At 34.6% G+C, this 21569-nt stretch overlaps 1 protein-coding gene across 1 annotated transcript; it reads right to left on the bottom strand.

Annotated features, from left to right (window-relative positions):
• Nucleotides 1-6327: 6327 nt before the first annotated feature.
• LOC131976925 (lipid scramblase CLPTM1L-like) lies at nucleotides 6328-20028 on the bottom strand. The gene is made up of 17 exons (XM_059340145.1): nucleotides 19689-20028; nucleotides 17596-17687; nucleotides 16115-16292; nucleotides 15881-16008; nucleotides 14547-14625; nucleotides 14244-14361; nucleotides 13141-13235; nucleotides 12523-12607; nucleotides 12244-12344; nucleotides 12102-12161; nucleotides 11344-11394; nucleotides 11170-11252; nucleotides 9864-9898; nucleotides 9502-9557; nucleotides 8369-8413; nucleotides 8082-8215; nucleotides 6328-6435 (listed from the first exon to the last, which is right to left on the bottom strand). Exons 1-17 carry the CDS (start codon nucleotides 19893-19895, stop codon nucleotides 6369-6371), a joined length of 1614 nt encoding a protein of 537 aa, XP_059196128.1. The 5' UTR covers nucleotides 19896-20028; the 3' UTR covers nucleotides 6328-6368.
• Nucleotides 20029-21569: the final 1541 nt, after the last annotated feature.

A 21569-nucleotide genomic window follows, 5' to 3' on the forward strand; every position in this document is an offset into this window, starting at 1 on the left:
AAAACATTTCTTTAACCGCAACTAAAACAGACTTTATGAAGACAGAAGTGGTGACTTTAGGTGATTTTAATCTGTTTTTCTCTCTGAAACTGAAGCCTTTCCTGCAAGATTCCCTGATGTACCACCTCTATTTTGCCTGTGTTAAAAAAAGCCACAGGTGAGATTGGTCCTAAATGAGAAAAGCCCCTGACCCTTTGACCTCAGGTTTGAGGAGTTTGGGGTTTGCTTACCTGGCGAGACGAGGAGGGCGAGGAGGACGAAGCGGAGCAGCATCTTCATGACAGGTCTGTTCACCACCTGAGCCTCCGCTGTCTAACCTGGTGTGCCTGTGTGTGCGGTTTCTATTGTTTGTTTTACAGAAGCTCCTCATCACAACAGATCCACCCACTTCACCGTCCAACATCATGCCACTGAAAGCATCTCACACAGCCTGTGTGTGTGCGTGTGTGCATGGTGCATTCCTAGATCTCGCCGTGGTTTCACAGATACTTATCCTTTATTTATCTGCTGCCAATCACAGACGCCGGACACAATGTGGCTCATTGAGTCAAGCCCCTGTTAACTGAAACACAGTGTGTCAAAGTGTGGCGCAGAGGCTGACGAAGCAAGTCATACATTCAGAGTTATGTCATCACCTTTGGTATATTGAGCACAACCTGTGCTGCAGGGCTTCTTCAAGGGCTGTTGACTTTCCTTTCTTCAGTGAGGAGGGAACTCCCATTTCTATTTAAATACAACTACACTGCAAAAAAGCCAACTTGTATCTTTTGGCCTAAAACAGTCATTTAATTTGGTAAAATTTGGAAATATAAATTACTGACATTTAGGGCAATAATGTAAGTTAGCACAACAAAGGAAGCCAGTTGTCTGCTCAAAAACAAGTTTGTGAGTTATTGTTACTTATATCTTTAAGTTGGGGTTCAAAACAAGAGACAATATTCTGCTAACTCATTAGCGAAAGCTAGCGGCTAACTGATGCAAGCGGCTAACTGATGCTAGCAGCGCCGCTTGTTCCAGCTACAAGAGTAGCCAGTAGCGTATCAATGCTAACTCAAAATTGTGGTCACAACATTAGCTGACATTTCATAGCAGCGTTACAATCGTGCCAGAGAAATTCAGAGTTGAGCAAACTCAAAAACAAAACTTAAAATATTTAGTTTAATTGTCCAACTTAAAATTTTATCGAAGTTTGTTGCCTTGAAATTTTGAGTTCACCCAACTTTTCTTTTTTTGCAGTGTATGAGCACATGTAGCAAGGTAAAGTGCAGAAATAAGAAAAATAGGAATAAAGTATAGACATTAAAGTGGCTGAATGAACCATCAGAGAATTATCACCAGGACCTGCAGCTACTTATGAGTTTCAGGTCTTTATTTAGGTGTTGGCCTGCAACTTTTATTTATTTATTTACTCTCACTGATGTCATCAACAGCCAAAGTTTTGACTTTCATTGCAGTTTTTTCCCCGCCATATCCACAAAACTCACCTGTCATTTAGTCATTTTCTTGACTTTCTAGTTGTACTCCTTGCTGTCTAACAACAATTACTACCTTCAGTCCTACAGACACGTGTGTGCTAGTCACAACTCTTCCACTCGCTCATCGACTCGCTTTACCTGTTGGCCGTGTCGTTAAGCCCACAAACATCTGGGTCATAGGTTTAGGTTTTTTAGGTTTTATTTTATTTACACAGTTAGAATTACATAAAATGACAAAGATAACATATAATGTAAAGTGCAGGGAGAGGCAGAAAACCCACAAAGCCTCCACCTAAAATTTCATAGTTATTAGAAAGTAATAAACTGATAATAGAAAAAACAAATGTATAAAATCAACAAGTTATAATGACAATAACAAAAACAATTAAAAACAAAAATGAACATGTTAAAAAAGTGTATTCGTGTGTGAATTAGAATTTTAAAACTTAAACTTAAATTAGCTTTTAGACATATTTTGAAGCATTTTACAGAGGTTACAGGGTCATATGAGAAATGGTGTTCATTAAGCCACCAGAAACTATAAATTTCAGTTGGTGGAAACCAAAACTAAGCTAAAAGACAGTGAATATAAATCATGAGTAGACATTAACATGACTCCAAATAAAAGCTTGTTCTGTAACTGGTAGATGTTTAAATAAGCAACTGTTTGCTGACATATCTCAAATATATCAGACCGGTCTGACTCCCAACTCGTCACATACCATAGTTTTGTGGTAAAGCCCCACTGCATGGGACACAAGGAAACCTTTAGCCTTTATGTATGAGATGCATCAGGCTTTCAGAAACTGTAATGTAAACCCTTCTGCTGCAATGTTAGACACTAAGAGTAAGTTACTTGATATAAATAGCACAGAGGTTGATGTGAGGGAAGGTGAAGGGGTCAAACAACAATCGTCTAGAATCTAAGATTAACCCCATTTAACAAGTCTAACCTATTAATAGGGTGTCCTGTATTGCATTTAACTTGTTCTGACCATATTTCCTGTCACAATTTTGATATATGTTATGGAGATGCAAACAAAAAGGCAAATGGTTATTTGTTTTTTTATTTATTATTAATTTGTTACTTAAAAACAAATCTGAAAATTTGTGATAATTTGGTGTTAAACACCATTATTAATGTCTCGATTTTATTATATGTTGTGGAGATGCAAAGAAAAAGTCAAATTTGTGTTTCTGTAAGCAGAAAATGTCTAGTTTATTCATTTTAAAACAAGAAATATTATGAACACAAATACCATAAACACCCAATGTAACATTTATGTCACATCACAGATCTTTGACATTTAGGTGTAATAATTTTTTTTTTTTAAACATCATAAATGTGTTCTATGTGGTCCACTTGGTCTGTGGTATATCCCCCATAATTTTCCTTTAAAGATTACTGGGTCTGGGTTCTTATGGGTTTAAGTAACTTTTCTTCCCTAGATCAGTAGTTCTCAACCTTTTTGAGTCGCAACCCCCGCTCACTGAACACAATTTCACATGCACAGTTAAGATCACCCAAAAAAGAAACAAAATGACCAAAAAAAGGAAACAAAATGAGCAAAAAAGACACGAATGGACCACAAAATGATCAAAAAAGACACAAAATGACCAAAAAAAAAGACACAAAATGACCAAAAAAAGACACAAAATGACCAATAAAGACACACATTGACCACAAAATGACCTAAAAAGACACAAAATGACCAAAAAAGACACAAAATGACCAAAAAAGACCAGGAAAAACACAAAATGACCAAAAAAGACACAAAATGACCCAAAAAAGACACAAAATGACCCAAAAAAGAAACAAATTGACCACAAAATTATAAAAAAAGACACAAAATGACCAAAAAAGACCAGGAAAAACACAAAATGACCAAAAAAGACACAAAATGACCTAGAAAGACACAAAATGACCAAAAAAAGACACAAAATGACCAAAAAAGAAACAAAATTACCAAAAAAAGACACAAAATGACTAAAAAAAGACACAAAATGACAAAAAAAACCCCAATGACCAAAAATAGACATTAAGTGACCAACCCCAAGGTTGAGAATAGCTGCCCTAGATGGACGTGTAGATTTCAAAAGTATTTATTACTTGAAGACATTCTCAGAATGTCACATCATATCTGTCACATCCAATCTGTCCAGAGGAATGCACCAGCACACACACACCCAGCACACACACACACACACACACACACACACACACACACACACAGCACACACACACCTAGCACACATACACACTTTTTTTTAGGATTCTCTGTCAATTTACATTTATTTCCTGACACCAAACCTGAATCATTATGGGACACAGTGAGGATATTTATTCTCTCCTTAAATAACAAGACACAACTCAAAGCATGAGAGAAAATTATGAATACTTCCTAAACAGAAACCAGTCAGGGAGTTGCCATAATTTCCAGTCTGTTGTTCTCCTGATTGTGTTGATAGAGAACTGGCACACACGCATACATGCACGTCAACCATCACACAGCAGCTGTCGCAATAAACGCCCAAAAAAAGCCAGTCACATTTATTTTTATTTCATATTATAAAAAAAATAACAAGCAGGTTGCATTGCTGAAAACAATGAAAAATAAAAAAAAATCTTAAAAATAATTTGAAGGTTGTATATTATTGTCGTGCTCGAGCAATTCAGTCAGCAAAAAGCAGAAATTAGAGCAGATATCTGCAAATAAAAGCACAATAAAACAGTTGATTTACAGTGTAGTGGTTATGTTTTCTGCAGACAAATGTTTCTCATATTGTGTTTTTGAGTGAAAGTGAATTAAGCAGCTATACTGTATGTTGTAGGTCAAAATGCACTGCAGGGATTTCATAGACACATGCCATCAGGATATTTGCAGTAAGGGATCAACTTGCTCACAATATTGTGAACATTCGGGAAATACAAGAAAATATTTTATCTGATGATATTCTAGCTATGCAAGACTAACATTAAATCTACACAACAGGTAGCATGAACCCTCTTTTACCTGCAATACAACCCAATCAGGCTGTATCACCACGTCATTATTAGAGTAAAATGTTACTGGTCTGAACTTCTCATTTCTGTCTGAGGCTGTGTTGCTTATCTGCAACCCTGCAGGTATACACTACCGGTCAAAAGTTTTAGAACACCCCGATTTTTCCAGTTTTTTATTGAAATTCAAGCAGTTCAAGTCAAATGAACAGCTTGAAAGGGTACAAAGGTAAGTGGTGAACTGCCAGAAGTAAATAAAAAAAAGGTAAGGTTAACAAAAACTGAAAAATAATGTACATTTCAGAATTATACAAGTAGGCCTTTTTTCAGGGAACAAGAAATGGGTTAACAACTTAACTCTATGGAGTCTTGGGCTATTTTGTCAATTTTTTTCATTCTTTTCATTCTTTTCATGTCTTTGTAAGTCATTTTGTGTCTTTTTGTGTCTTTTTTTGTCATTTTGTGTCTTTTTTTAGTCATTTTGTGTCTTTAGGTGTCTTTTTTGTCATTTTGTGTCTTTAGGTGTCTTTTTTGTCATTTTGTGTCTTATTTTGGTCATTTTGTGTCTTTTTTTGTCGTTTTGTCTTTTTTTAGTCATTTTGTGTCTTTAGGTGTCTTTTTTGTCATTTTGTGTCTTATTTTGGTCATTTTGTGTCTTTTTTTAGTCATTTTGTGTCTTTAGGTGTCTTTTTTTGTCATTTTGTGTCTTATTTTGCTCATTTTGTGTCTTTTTTTAGTCCTTTAGTCCAACATAAAATGTGATTTTGAATCTTTTTTTTACTTTCAAAACACTATCATGCTCAATAAAGCATTTTAAATGTTGCAAATGTGCATTAATTTCAGAGTCCACTGAGACATTAAACTGCATCATTTTCAATTAAATTCTGGAAAAGTTGGTGTGTTCTAAAACTTTTGACCAGTAGTGTATATAAAACTACACACTGGTGCTGCAAAGCCATGCAAAGTTCAAACCAAAGGACGTTATTTTAAAATGTAGTCAGGATCGGAATGGTTCCATGGAAAGAAAATTTCGGGTAAGTTCGGGTAAATGTGCAGAATAATTGTGATATAATGTGTAAAAATGATGCTTTCCTGGGCTTGAATGTTTCAGTTTATACAATTGTAAAACTTCATATAGCATTATATGCCTTTATCAGCCCCAGCTTCAATTGACTCACATACAGTACAGAATATACTGTACATGTATAAATCTATTGAAAAAATAATAAAAACATTTTTTTTTTAGGAAAATTGTGGTTCAAGCTGTTCAGACTGCCGTATGAAAGCCAACTTGAGGAAACACCTTCAGTCAAAAAAAGGAAACAAAATGAGCAAAAAAGACACAAATTGACCACAAAATGATCAAAAAAGACAAAAATGAGCAAAAAAGACATAAAATGACCAAAAAAGAGACACAAAATGAGCAAAAAAGACACAAAATGACCAAAAAAAGACACAAAATGACCAAAAAAGACACAAATTGACCACAAAATGACCAAAAAAGACACAAAATGACCAAAAAAAGACACAAAATGACCCAAAAAAGAAACAAAATTACCAAAAAAAGAAACAAAATTACCCCTTATGTCTTCATAAAGAGCAAAATCGAGCAAATACAAATTATGATATGATTCTTCTTGCATAACGTGCAGCAGAGAGTGTATGTAGATGAGTGATTGAACCAGTGGAGAGTAAAGGGGAAAGCTTCTTTGATGCCAAGCAGGAAGCAGCAGCACCGTGAGTGTACAGCAGTGAACAGTCAGAGGAAGAACAGCTCGTCTCGGATCAGTCTGAGTCCTGCCTGAGCCTCCAAGTCACATCTTCAACGTTCAGTTTTTCTGTGTTTGTGCATTCATTTCTGAAAAAAGAAAGAGGAGGAACTTGTCTTCTCCTTATTGAGTCTTTAGCTTCTTGCTGTGAGTCCCAGACTCTCGCCTCCTGGCCTTGGGAGCGTAACGCCTGGTGGAGACAGCAGAAGAAGAAAAAAAGCAGGGTTATGTTACAGACAGAAGTCATTGAGGTAAATGTGTGTGTGTGTGTTTATGTGTGTGTTCTTGTACTTCCTACATAGTGAGGACCAAGGTTATTATAGTTAACGAAAACTAGAATTGAAAAAACATTTTCGTTAACTGAAATAAAAATAAAAACAAGAGTTTTTTAAAAAATTATAACTAACTGAAACTGTATTGTGTGGTTACAAAACTAACTAAAATTATAGTGAAAATGTCCTTAGTTTTCGTTTTTGTCAACTTTTTTCATTCATAATTCAGTGTTTCTATTTGAACATGCAACACATGGTAAATATGTTTACAGAGACTGGGATGTCTACACTCCAACCAAAATTCAAAACACCAGAACTGTAAGAGTTAATAACCTTATTGGGGCTGAGATGATAAACCAAAGGAAATAAAGGAAACATTTATTATGACCTCTTTGAATCACGCACCCAACATATAGCCCATTACAAAAAAAACTAAAACTAATAAAAACTAAACTAAAACTAAGCATTTTCAAAAACTAAAAACTAAACTAAAACTAGAAAACTCACTCTAAAAACTAACTAAAACTAACTGAATTTGAAAACAAAAATTCACAACGAAATTAAAACTAAAACTAATGAAAAATCCAAAACTATTATAACCTTGGTGAGGACCGGAACACCTTTTTAACCAACAGAGTGAGGACATTTTTGCAAAGTGAGGACATTTCGGCCGGTCCTCACTTCTTTAAAGGCTTTTTTGAGATTTCAGACTTTGTTTTAAGGGTCAAAGGTTACATGATAATGATAATTAACTGAAACTGTATTTTGTGGTTACAAAACTAACTAAAACTAACTAAAATTATAGTAAAAAATGTCTTTAGTTTTGGTCTTTGTCAACCTTTTTCAAAAATAATTAAGATGGATAAGATGAAGGAAATAAAGGCAAAATTTACTGTGACCTCTTTTAATCTCCCACCCAACAAAAAAAAACTAAAACTAATGAAAACTAAAGCATTTCAAAAAAATAAAACTAAACTAAAACTAGCTAACTCACTCTAAAAACTCATTAAAACTAACTGAATTTGAAAACAAAAATTCACAACTAAAACTAATGAAAAATTCAAAACTATTATAACCTTGGTAGGGAATTCACTGTTCCAATGAGGGTCCTCACAAAGATAGAAGTACAAGAATGTGTGTGTGTGTGTGTGTGTGTGTGTGTGTGTGTGTGTGTGTGTGTGTGTGTGTTTTGTACACTGTAAAAAATGTTGTCGAAATTACAGTAAAATACTGTCAAATTGCATCAGAAACAGGGCGTAAAATAATAAAAAAATGTATATCACTGTAGAAGACACTTAACTACTGTAAATCAAGGAATAGTACAAAACTTAAACTGTAAAAATATTTTTAAAACATGTATGTAAAATTAAAAATATCAGGATTATTCAGTCTAAATTTTGCTGATATTTACATTTAGATTTTCAGTAGAAAACCCACTCACTGTATTTTTTACAGTGAAGTTCTGGCAACCACAGCTGCCAGTATTTTACCGTTAATTAAACTGATTTTTTTTTTTTTTTTTTTTTTTTACAGTGTGGTATTATGCATGTGTGGAGTATCCTACCTTCGCTGGTAGAGGTAGAGGAAGAAGAAGAGCTCATCTCTGAAGCAGGACAGTTGATGAGAGGAGGAGAAGGAGACGGAGGAGGAGAAAAAGTTGGCACAGGAACACAGATCTGAGATCAGCGTGTTCACTCCCTGATGGAGAGAGAAAGAGAGGAGACGATAATGAGCTCAACAACATGGAAAATACAAAAAAAAGAAACCGAGACACAAAGGTAACCTTTTAACCTCTTTGCTGCACAGAATGTGTCAGTGTTTCTGTTTGAAAAGAGAAATATTCTCACTCACTCTGTACATCAACACTGTCCCCTGCAGGTGGCTCACAGACTTCAACTGATCCAGAGAGGAAACACAACAGAGGACAGTTCATATATATCATTTAGCACTTTAATCAGATAATTACAGTTGAAACCAGAAGTTTACATACACTATATAAAAAGACACATATGCTTTTTTTCTCACTTTTACTGTTTTAGGCCCGTCAGGATCATTAAAAACAACAAAGATGATATCTAAGGAATCAAAACCCTTATTTTAGCTTATTTAAACATCTTATTTAAGTATATTTGGAAGATATAAATACATTGATTGAAACAATGAGAAATGACAATTATTTTTGTAAGAAAATGACATTTCACATTTTTGTGCACAATTACGTATTTATTTTGAAAGTGCAGTGCAGTGAGAATAATCTTTTTATATATACACTTTGTGCTTTTATTGCACAATTCAACTATTATACAATGTACACATTCTGGGTTCCTTTTGTGTACAATGAGATATTGTTTGAACAAAAATTAGGTAAGAATTGTTCCATTGTTCATCGTTATAAATTGATCATTTCATTATTAATTTGACACAGGGGCCACAGCAGGGGCCAAGGGCTTCTTCACAGGGGCAGTGGCCCCTGGAGGCCCCTGTGTAGAACTGCCACTGGTCAGGATGAACAACATTATTTCTATTTGCAAGTCCACAATTATCTCCCTGATATCTTGGTTGATTTCTTTTGACTTTCCCATGATGTTACACAAAGAAGCAGTGTGTTTCAGGTGTGCCTTAAAATACATCCACAGGTGTGTCTCTAATTAACTCTAATGTTGTCAATAAACCTATCAGAAGCTTCCAAAGACATGACAGCATCATCTGGGCTTTCCTAAATAGTTTCAAGGCATAATAATGTTAGTGTATGTAAACTTCTGACTTTGAAGAAAGTAATAAAAATTGTCTAAAAAAATCCTTCTCTCGTTATTCTGGCATTTAGCAAATAGAAATAATTTTGGTAATCCTAACGGACCTAAAACAGGAAAAGTGATTGTCTGATTTCATGTCAGACAGTGAGAAAAAAAAGCATATGTGTCTTTTTATATAGAGTATGTAAACTTCTGGTTTCAACTGTAGGTACACTTCTAGACAGAACAGACCTTGTGGTTGATGAAGAGCTGTGGGGCCATAGACAGGAAGCCAAAGGCATACACTCCTGAGAGGAGTAAAGAAAAAGAGTCAATGAACACGAGTGGTTAATATTACATTAACTACATACAAAAAAGAAGTTAAAACTAAGGGAAATGTATCAGCAGGATGTGATGTGAGAAGGTTTTTTGTTGTTGCTATGAATATTTATCTAGAAGCTGTTCAACTGCTGTGGATGTAACTGTGTGCCTAAAAGTTGTTTTTTGTTTTTTTAAAAAAGAAGCAGAACACTGAAAAATAGTGCTGTCAACAAATTAACTGAACCAAACAGATGTGGTTGTTTCACCAGGACAAATGATGGACATGAACTCACCAGTCACCAGGGTGTTAATCAGCCACGAATAGTAACTGTCAACAAAAAACAATTTTATATGAATACAATGACAAATACATGAGAACAGCTATTCTCAACCTTGAGGTCGCGAGATGATTTCTGGGGGTCGGCAAATCATTTTGGAAGTCAGCTCTGTCTCCACTGTGTTAGAGTGTTCATGTGTTAATGTGTTTTAGTCTTTTTGGTCATTTAATGTCTTTTTTTGGTCATTTTGCGTTTTTTTTGTCATTTTGTATCTTTTTTTTTTATCATTTTGTGGTCAATTTGTGTCTCTTTTGGTCATTTTGTTTCCTTTTTTTGGTAATTTTGTTTCTTTTTTGGGTCATTTTGTGTCTTTTTTTTGCTCATTTGTGTCTTTTTGGTCATTTTGTTTCTTTTTTGGGTCATTTTGTGTCTTTTTTTGGTCATTTTGTGTCTTTTTGGTCATTTTGTGTCTTTTTTGGTCATTTTGTGTCTTTTTTTTAATCATTTTGTGGTCAATTTGTCTCTTTTTTGGTCATTTTGTGTCTTTTTTTTATCATTTTGTGGTCAATTTGTCTCTTTTTTGGTCATTTTGTGTCTATTTTATCATTTTGTGGTCAATTTGTGTCTTTTTTGGTCATTTTATGTCTTTTTTTATCATTTTGTGGTCATTTTGTGTCTTTTTTGGTCATTTTGTGTCTTTTTTTATCATTTTGTGGTCAATTTGTCTCTTTTTTGGTCATTTTGTGTCTTTTTATCATTTTGTGGTCAATTTGTGTCTTTTTTGGTCATATTGTTTACTTTTTTTGGTCGTTTTGTTTCTTTTTTGGGTGATCTGAACTGTGCGTGATTCTGTTCAGTGAGTGGGGGTCGCGGACAACATGCATGTTAAATTGGGGGTCGCGACTCAAAAAGGTTGAGAACTACTGGAGTAGAACATATTTTAAAAAGGGGAACTATTTTGATTATTTCTAATTTCACACTTGTATTTTGGGTTTCTACTAAAACATCTACTTGTGCTTTAATGTCTAAAAGCACATTATTTTTTTCTCATACTGTCTGTCTGAATATACTGGTATTTACTCTCTGTCTGAAATGCTCCGTTTTTGCGCCTGTCTCTTTAAGATTCCCTCCTGAAAAAGCCCAGTCTGCCATTATTATTAAAGAAATATTCAGGTCTGATTCATATCTGACTGCTGAACACACTTCCTTACAGTCAGAGATTAGGAACCAGGAAAGAGTTTATATTAAATGTTACAAGCAGACTGAGCACATGAGTGTGTGACATTTGGAAGAAACATTTCAGCCTCGTGGCAAAGCTCACCTCTTTTGGCGTAAGTAGGCCAGTGAGAAAATAGCTCCACTGATACACAGAGGATACACCAAGTAGGACAAGTATCTGGACGCCTGGAGAGAAAACCACACACAAAATATTACAATGACACAAAGCCTGAGGCAGAGTATAAATCAGAGCTCTGAAAAGCAAGAAAAGACACACCTGTGTGTCGTACTCCACTGTCTTTCTTTCTTCTTCATCCATCTTATTTACCTGCACAGTAAGAGAAGCAGTAAAGTAAAGAAATGCATTATTTATACACTACCGGTTAAAAGTTTTAGAACACCCCAATTTTTCCAGTTTTTTATTGAAATTCAAGCAGTTCAAGTCAAATGAACAGCTTGAAAGGGTACGAAGGTAAGTGGTGAACTGCCAGAGGTAAATAAAAAAAGGTAAGCTTAACCAAAACTGAAAAATAATGTACATTTCAGAATTATACAAGTAGGCCTTTTTTCAGGGAACAAGAAGCGGGTTAACAACTTAACTCTATGGAGTCTTTTGTCAATTTTTTAAATTCTTTTCATGTCTTTGTGTCTTTTTTTGTCATTTTGTGTCTTTTTTTAGTCATTTTGTGTCTTTAGGTGTCTTTTTTGTCATTTTGTGTCTTTTTTGGTCATTTTGTGTCTTTTTTTAGTCCTTTAGTCCAACATAAAATGTGATTTTGAATCCTTTTTTTACTTTCAAAACACTATCATGCTCAATAAAGAATTTTAAATGTTGCAAATGTGCATTCATTTCAGAGTACACTGAGACATTAAACTGCATAATTTTCAATTAAATTCTGGAAAAATTGGTGTGTTCTAAAACTTTTGACCAGTAGTGTATATGCATTAATTATTTTAAGTCTAAAGTTAAGTAATAATAAAGTTATTTAAAACCCAATCTACACATGTTAGATGGTTAAATGGCATCATACTCACATGGAGCTTGGAGCTTTTCCATTGAAACTGGATCTTAAACACTGTAAACACCTTCCAGACCTGACGAGACAGGTTCGAGGGTTAAAACTGTTATGATCTTAATTTGATCTTTTCTGTTGGAGGTGGTTGATTATATAAATACCTCTACACAGGCTCCTAATCCAACAGGCAGCAGCACCAGCAGACTGGTCTCCTCCAGCAGGTGGAGGAAAATCAGCAGAGTGCTGAGACTACGCCAAAGAACTACAAACATGGAGGGGAGACCAGAGAAACTGTTAGGCGCTAACTGGACATTTTACGGGCACAAATTTTCTGTGTGATGCATAATTGTCTGCAGAAGTGTTTATAATTGCTGTTAAGCCGCCGTTCATTGACTGAAAATTCTCTATTTTAAAAAGTTAAGCTTGTTTATTTTACTTACCTGACTTCCTGGACATTCCCACCATGCTCTTCTTTTTTCTCCACGAACCAAAGTCATTTTTAAGAGCCAAGAACTCACAGATGAGCTGCAGAAAATCACAGATTTAGAGAAGAAACATGCTTTTAACTTTACAGTTCAAAATTGCCACATGCAGGAAGCAAAATACAATAAAATTTTCTCTTATTTTTTGAGAAAATCCACAACTTATTTTGTTACGACCCATTCATTTCTGGGATTCACCAATTTTTCTTTAAAAAAAATGAATTTGAGGAATATCAAATCATGTTTTGGATAGGTTATTGATTTTTTTGCAATACCCTTTTTTTCCGGCATGTGCCATAATATCAACAGCTTCCTTTATATCCTGTTCAGAGGGAGTTAATTGTGCTAATAAACAGTTATGATCAAGTGGGATTTATCATTCAGCACACCTGGTTGCAGCTGGAGTTGGTTTCTCTTGTTTTTCCTCTTAACAAGAACTGAAGGTAAGTATAACAGAATTTAAAGAAAATGTAGCTGCATGAGGCCCATATATACATAAATATACATACATAAATGTCTAAAACAATAATCTATTAGGTGGATTCTAATGTGTGTGGTGGTGCTGTGTTGTCTCACCTGCAGTGCTGTGATGAGTGCAGTCAACACTAACAGGTAGAGGTTGGAGCCCATCAAAGTTTCTTTAATCTCATCTATGTTCTCCTCTGTGAAGCCTATAAAAACCAAGAGGAGGGATCAATTTCATTTTAGGATTCTGACTATGCGATACAAAAAGCCAAAGATATACAGTCATGGGAAAAAAATGATGAGACCATACTGTTTTCTTCAATTTCTTGTTCATTTTAATGTCTGGTGCAACTAAAGGTACATTTGTTCAGACAAATATAATGATAACAGCAAAAATAGATGATAAGAGTTTAATTTAAGAGCTGATATCTAGAAATTTCCAATGGTTTTCTTCATATTGATTTTGGTTATTATCAAGAAAACCATGGAAAATGGCTATATATAGCCATATGTAGCCATATATAGCCATATATAGCCATATATACACTACTGGTCAAAAGTTTTGGAACACACCAACTTTTCCAGAATTTAATTGAAAATTATGCAGTTTAATTTCTCAGTGTACTCTGAAATTAATGCACATTTGCAACATTTAAAATTCTTTATTGAGCATGATAGTGTTTTGAAAGTAAAAAAAAGATTCAAAATCACATTTTATGTTGGACTAAAGGACTAAAAAAAGACACAAAATGACTAAAAAAAGACACAAAAAGACACAAAATGACTTACAAAGACATGAAAAGAATTTAAAAAATTGACGAAATAGCCCAAGACTCCATAGAGTTAAGTTGTTAACCCATTTCTTGTTCCCTGAAAAAAGGCCTACTTGTATAATTCTGAAATGTACATTATTTTTTAGTTTTGGTTAACCTTACCTTTTTTTATTTACCTCTGGCAGTTCACCACTTACCTTTGTACCCTTTCAAGCTGTTCATTTGACTTGAACTGCTTGAATTTCAATAAAAAACTGGAAAAATTAGGGTGTTCTAAAACTTTTGACCGGTAGTGTATATATATATATATATATATATATATATATATATATATATATATATATATAGCCATATATAGCCATATATAGCCATATATATGTGTATATATATATATATAAATATGTATATATGTATTACAAATATTAATTACAATTTGCTCACCAAACTGTCGCAGTGAATAAACCACGTCCTGCAGATGCACCCAGAACCTGAACCTCCTTAGAGAGATTCCTTCATAGGTCACAGTCAGAGGGAGCTCAACGGTGCTGCTGTTGATCTCCTGTGAATAGATAGATAGATAGATAGATAGATAGATAGATAGATAGATAGATAGATAGATAGATAGATAGATAGATAGATAGATAGATAGATAGATAGATAGATAGATAGATGTGAGGTTGTTTTATTAAGACCCCAGGTTTTATAATCTGTAGTGTCTGTTAAAGTGTGTGTAAGTGTTCCTACCAGCAGGTCTCTGACCCTGAAGCTGAGCTCGTTAACCAGCAGCAGAGGGAGGTAGATCATCTGTCGGCCCTCCTGTGAGCTATAAGGACACACAGGAAGTCAGTATAGTCTAAACACACACGCTGGCTCGGGGCAGATTCATTATTTACAGCAGGATGGTGGCTAACGCTTTATATTAAGGTCCTTGTAATAAACATTAATTAACAAGTAATAAGGCCCTTGTAAGTCCTTACAAGATGCTTATTAACATTATTGTGTGTTTATAAGCTTATATAAGTGTTAACAATGGCAACACAGATAAAACAGAAGAAGTGGTAACGCTTTATAATAAGGTCCTTAATAACCATTAATTAACAAGTAATAAGGCATTGTTCTCGCTTTAGATCCGGTAGTTGCAAAAAGCATAGTTAACTTATAGTTAACTTATAATAGATGAGCAATAAAGTATATTTTAATATCAATAAGCAAACAAAATAAGATTAATAAAGGCATGGCAAAGACATAATGGGTGGGTTATGGGTGTTTGTAATGCCATTATTAACACTTATATAAGCTCATAAACACACAATAATGTTAATAAGCATCTTGTAAGAACTTACAAGGGCCTTATTACTTGTTAATTAATGGTTATTACAAGGACCTTAATATAAAGCGTTACCCAAAATGTTGATACACTTGAGTATTGCAATAAATCATTTTGTGACACTGTTTTTATTTTTGAAGACTATATTGATTTTTAATTAAAAGTTTGCATGCAAAGATTGCACAGAAAGTTGGATGTTGGATGTAATTGCATAAAAAAGTACTTTTTTTGTGATATCTTATGTATTATGTGGTTTGTTCTTTATACTATGATAGTTTACCTGAAATTAGATTTAAAAATCCCACTATATCACCTTAGTATTACAGGATTACAATATATTAAGTCATAACTCTTGCATCAAGATACATATTGCCAGATTCTTGCAAAACTCATCATGTTATTGTTGCTCAGTATACAACTCTTGCCAAATCATGTGCAGTTAGTTATGTAAAACAATGGCTTTTGGTTTTAGCCTTAATGTTTTTTGTTTTGTTTTTCAGATTAAATGAATATTTAACAGCAGACAGAATATGTGTTTATCAGTCATCAAGTCTTTGGTGATAAACCTAGGGCCTTATTACTTGTTAATTAATGGTTATTAAAAGGACCTTAATATAAAGCGTTACCGAAGAAGTTTACTGGCTGAAAAGTTTCCTTGCAGCTCTGCAGTGGACGGATGAGAAGCTGCAATAAATCTGGAGTCAGCAGCGCTCTGACTCTGCTCTGACCTCCACCGCCCCAGGTGACTTACATTCTCATGTAACGCCGCACGTCACTAGGAAGCCCCGCCTTGTTGAAGGTGAAGTCCTCTGACATCATATTGATTGACAGGTGAGGTCTCCAGTGGGATACAGTACCCTCAGATCTGGGACTCTGCCTCTAATGGAACCACAAAAGTAATTTATTTGCAGCAAGGTTGCGTATCTAACTCTGCTGTAAAGGGGAAATATGACAGGAAGTTGACAGATATTGAAGTGCATTTTACCTTCTGCATGTCTCTCTGCCCATCAGTGTGTGTGGGGATGATGTAGGTGGTGAGCTGAGCTGCGTAGTGGACTTCTCTGCTGTCCTCCAGAGGTGAGACAGCAGGTCTGTGAACATACACCACTGCATACAGAGTGCCGTTGGCCCGAGTCTCCTCTGGTAGAGAGACATTCACCTGCCTATGGAGAGAGAGAGAGAGAGAGAGAGAGAGAGCAAGGTATAGGTGAGAAGACCTGACAATGTTTCTGTCATAATAAAAAAAGAAAATGTTCAGTCCAGTCAGTGGCGGTTCTAGACCAGTTTTACTGTGGGGGCCAAGCAGGGGCCAGTGTTTAATCAGAGGGGCACATTAAAAAACAGCAAAGATTATATTTAAGCATCCAAACCCTTTTTTTTAGCTTATTTAAATATCTCATTTAAGTATATTTGGAAGATACAAATACATTGATTGAAACAATGAGACTTTGTTCGACAATGACATTTCTAATTTTTGTGCACAAATCCTTTTTTTAAATTTGAAAGTGCAGTACAGTGAGAATGATCTATATACACTACCGGTCAAAAGTTTTAGAACACCCCAATTTTTCCAGTTTTTTATTGAAATTCAAGCAGTTCAAGTCAAATGAACAGCTTGAAAGGGTACAAAGGTAAGTGGTGAACTGCCAGAGGTAAATAAAAAAAGGTAAGCTTAACCAAAACTGAAAGATAATGTACATTTCAGAATTATACAAGTAGGCCTTTTTCAGGGAACAAGAAATGGGTTAACAACTTAACTCTATGGAGTCTTGGGCTATTTTGTCCATTTTTGAAATTCTTTTCATGTCTTTGTAAGTAATTTTGTGTCTTTTTTTAGTCATTTTGTGTCTTTTGGTGTCTTTTTTGTCATTTTGTGTCTTTTTTTGGTCATTTTGTGTCTTTTTTTAGTCCTTTAGTCCAACATAAAATGTGATTTTGAATATTTTTTTTACTTTCAAAACACTATCATGCTCAATAAAGAATTTTAAATGTTGCAAATGTGCATTAATTTCAGAGTACACTGAGACATTAAACTGCATCATTTTCAATTAAATTCTGGAAAAGTTGGTGTGTTCTAAAACTTTTGACCAGTAGTATATATATATATATATATATATATATATATATATATATATATATATATATATATACACACACACAAGCTTTTATTGCACAATTAAACTATTATACAATGTGCACATTCTGGGTTCTTTTTGTGAGATATTGTTTGAACAAAAAATAGGTAAAAATTGTTCCGTCAGTTCATTGTTATAAATTGATCATTTTATTATTAATTTGACACAGGGGCCACAGCAGGGGCCAAGGGCTTCTTCACAGCGTAGTGGCCCCTGGAGGCCCCTGTGTAGAACCGCCACTGAGTCCAGTTCAGGCCATGGACGAAGCTTCTACAGTTTTCTTTTGAAATGAGCAGGGAGTCTTCTTCACGTATCAAGATATCAAACCCACCTCTCAAAAGCAGAGTGTGGATCAAAGGGGTCTATTTTTACAGCGAGGTGGAGTTGGCTGTTGTCGGGCACGCGGCAGGTGAAGACACTCAGCTGGATAAAATAAAAAAGAAGATAATAGATTCGAAGCAGTCTTTCCATTTCAGAAAAAGGTTTGAGCTGAGATGCAACTGCAGAAATGAAAATTGGGAACAAATGAGAAAAACATGACGATACGTTCCATTATGTGAACATGATGTGTTTTTTCATGACTGGAGCCTCAAACTAAACTAACTACCCAAAAATTATATTTTCACTGTCATGTTCAGGATAATAAGTCTGTGCACACATTTCCTCCGTCATGTTTATCACCAAAGACTTGATGACTGATAAACACATATTCTGTCTGCTGTTAAATATTCAGTTAATCTGAAATACAAAACCAAAAGCCATTGTTTTACATAACTAACTGCACATGATTTGGCAAGAGTTGTATACTGAGCAACAATAACATGATGAGTTTTGCAAGAATCTGGCAATATGTATCTTGATGCAAGAGTTATGACTTAATATATTGTTATCCTGTAATACTAAGGTGATATACTGGGATTTTTAAATCTAATTTCAGGTAAACTATCATAGTATAAAAGAACAAACCGCATAAAACATAAGATATCACAATAAAAGTTTACTTTTTTATGCAATCCAACATCCAACTTTCTGTGCAATCTTTGCATGCAAACTTTGAATTAAAAGTCAATATAGTCTTCAAAAATCAAAACAGCGTCACAAAATGTTTTTTTGCAATACTCAAGTGTATCAACATTTTAGGTAATGCTTTTATTAAGGTCCTTGTAATAACCATTAATTAACAAGTAATAAGGCCCTTGTAAGTCCTTACGAGATGCTTATTAACATTATTGTGTGTTTATAAGCTTATATAAGTGTTAATAATGGCATTACAAACACCCATGACCCACCCATTATGTCTTTGCCATGCCTTTATTAATCTGATTTTGTTTGCTTATTGATATTAAAATATACTTTATTGCTCATGTATTATAAGTTAACTATAAGTTAACTATGCTTTTTGCAACTACCGGATCTAAAGGGAGAACAATGCCTTATTACTTGTTAATTAATGGTTATTAAGGACCTTATTATAAAGCGTTACCACGTCTTCTGTTTTATCTGTGTACCCTGTACTGTATACCAGTGATGGAAGAAGTATTCAGATCCCTTACTTAAGTAAAAGTACTAATACCACACTGTGAAATTACTCCACTACAAGTAAAAATCCTGCAGTTTTCTAAAGATAGGGCTCATTTTAACTACTGTTATGAGGTAGAATTAAATAATATATATATATATATATACAGGGCTTAACAAATTGAATAGACCATCTGTCATAAAAATGAGAAAACATAATTATTTTAGAAATCTTTCAAAAGCTTGTTTAAAACTAAAATGTTATTGTTATTTATTTGACAAACAACAAACTGAATTCACCTTCTTATACCCAAATTTGGGCCTGAGTCAGAAATCAATAAAGCATAACATTCAACCACTAAAACTCATTTTTCTGTTCAGGAATGCAAAGAAATAACTATAATTGAAATCTTAATCTATTATAAGTTAACTATAAGTTAACTATGCTTTTTGCAACTACCGGATCTAAAGCAAGAACAATGCCTTATTACTTGTTAATTAATGGTTATTAAGGACCTTATTATAAAGCGTTACCACATTTTGTTTTTACCCTCTCATCCCATTCTGGACACAAACTATTGTAAACCCTGCAGGAGGCTGCAGTCCATCAAAACCAGAACATCACGCCACAAAAACATCTTCCTCCCATCTGCAGCTGGCCTTAGCAACAGGGCCCAGGACCCACTCACATGGACTCTCATGCTTTCACATTTTCATTATAATGTTATTTATCTATTTTATATTTTTGTTCTTGTCACTGCTTTTATTTTTGTTTCCTCTCAATGCACAGTATTCATATTTCTCCTATATTATGATTGTGTAAAGGCAGTTTAGTTATTCTCAACTCAGTTTTTGAGTCTGTTTATTATGAGGATAAAGGAGAAAGGAACCAAGGCCTGTGCTAACCTGCAGCCTGGGTCTTGCCGTCAGGTAGGAGCTGATGCAGTACTCTCCGGAGCTCCCATCGCAGGGTTTGGTGTTGAGGAAGCCGTAGAGGAGCCAGGCGGTGTGGAGCATATAGACCACGAAGACCCCCAGCAGCAGCTTGGCCACGGAGCTCCTCTTGGAGCTGCTGCTGCTGTCCGCCGGCTTGGACTGACACGACGGGAACATGGCAGCTATTGATGCGGGGAAAATAAAATAAAATAAAAAATGGGCGAGATGCGGTGTTGAGGTCGGAGCTGTTTATAATCGGATACAACGTCAACACAATAAAAGCCACACGCTTCCTCCCTGCCACAGCATCCTTCCGGTCTGCTTCCACCGCAGAGATGCTGATGCTGCCAACACCTGCCCCGTTATCTCACACCGAGGATGAACACATCTCGCGATGCTAGAGCAAAAGCTACAAAAGCCCGAAATAGCCTCCACACCAAAAATATCCTCAACTTGGCACGTTGTCTGTTTTCTAGATAGATAGATAGATAACTTTATTCATCCCCGAAGGGAAATGCGGTTGTCACAGCAGTCCGGTATTCAAGTACAATAAAATACAATAGAATAAAATACTGAGGTAGCATAAATAAAAACAACAATAGAAAAAAACACAGAATAGAACTAAACTGGTGACATGATGGCAACAATGCTATAGTGACTAGACGGTATATAATAATAATAATAGCACAGTATATAAAATATATAACATAATATGTAATAATAAATAATAAACAATATAAAAAATAAATGAAAAATATAAATAAAGTAATTATTATTTCTATCGGTCCGTGATGGGCACAAACAACTTTAGAGTCAGTAAATTATTCTGTTGTCATTTCATTTTACTTAATATATATATAGGCTATATATATATTTTTTTTTATTGATGTTTATGCCAGACAAATACAAACAAATACATGTTACCTTGTTACAGTTACATGGATAAGAAAAACATCTTATGAGCATTTATCAGTATCTGCCCAGTCTTTTTTCTTCTTATTATTATTTTTTAAACAAACACCAAAAAAAAAAAAAGAAATGCAGTCCAGCAACAATGTAAAAACGGGCCAGATCTACAACACAAAACATAGATCCACAGAACAAAACAAGACAAAACAAAACAAAACACCCCAGGAAGTCTACATACTATACCAATCCTGTACCTGAATCTAATAAAATATAGGTAGATGGTGACAACCTTACATGTCCAGCAATTGAGCTAGGAATGGGCCCCACACCTCATTGAATAAGTCTTCCCTCCCAGCCACTCTATAGGTTTACTTAATATATTTGATAAAATGTATTAAATATAAATGCGTCCTTGATTTTGAGGCAGTTGTTTAAGTAACTTTAATATAAAAATGTTTGAGATAGAATCTACTTATTCTGATCACATTAAATATAATCTTTATGTGTATGTAATTCTAAATCAAGAGAGTTTTGAATGAATCCAACACAATAGAATTAGTCCGTTTTTAATTGACAGGCACCTCCTGTTAAGTTATTAACTCAACTTGCAACACAGTTAGATTTATTAATAATATTGCGTGCAATCTGTTGCCTCAATTTTATTGAGTAGCTATTGTTTATCTTTTTTTTTTTTTTACAGTAGGCTACCAGACAAGTCACTGAGGCCATCTTCAGTCATGTGTGTGTGATATGTAAAAATATACAAAATATACACACACAAAAATTAATTTAACAGACTAGCATCATGAAGGCCAATACCATAACAAAAGAGATGAAATACAAGTATGTAGATTACATAGGCTAACATATTATTTTTGCTGATCCCACTGTTTTCAGACTGTGCCCCAAAACCTTCAGTTTAAAAAAATCATGATATCGTCA

The sequence above is a fragment of the Centropristis striata genome, chromosome 8, assembly GCF_030273125.1.
Source record: "Centropristis striata isolate RG_2023a ecotype Rhode Island chromosome 8, C.striata_1.0, whole genome shotgun sequence".
NCBI classification, from domain to species: domain Eukaryota; kingdom Metazoa; phylum Chordata; class Actinopteri; order Perciformes; family Serranidae; genus Centropristis; species Centropristis striata.

Coding starts and splice junctions, on each gene's coding strand:
- LOC131976925 (XM_059340145.1), bottom strand. CDS start 19,895: ATGTTCCCGTCGTGTCAGTCCAAGCCGGCGGACAGCAGCAGCAGCTCC. Junction 14,362..14,546: donor TCAGGGTCAGAGACCTGCTG/GTAGGAACACTT, acceptor ATCTATTCACAG/GAGATCAACAGCAGCACCGT. Junction 11,395..12,101: donor GGAAAAGCTCCAAGCTCCAT/GTGAGTATGATG, acceptor CTTACTGTGCAG/GTAAATAAGATGGATGAAGA.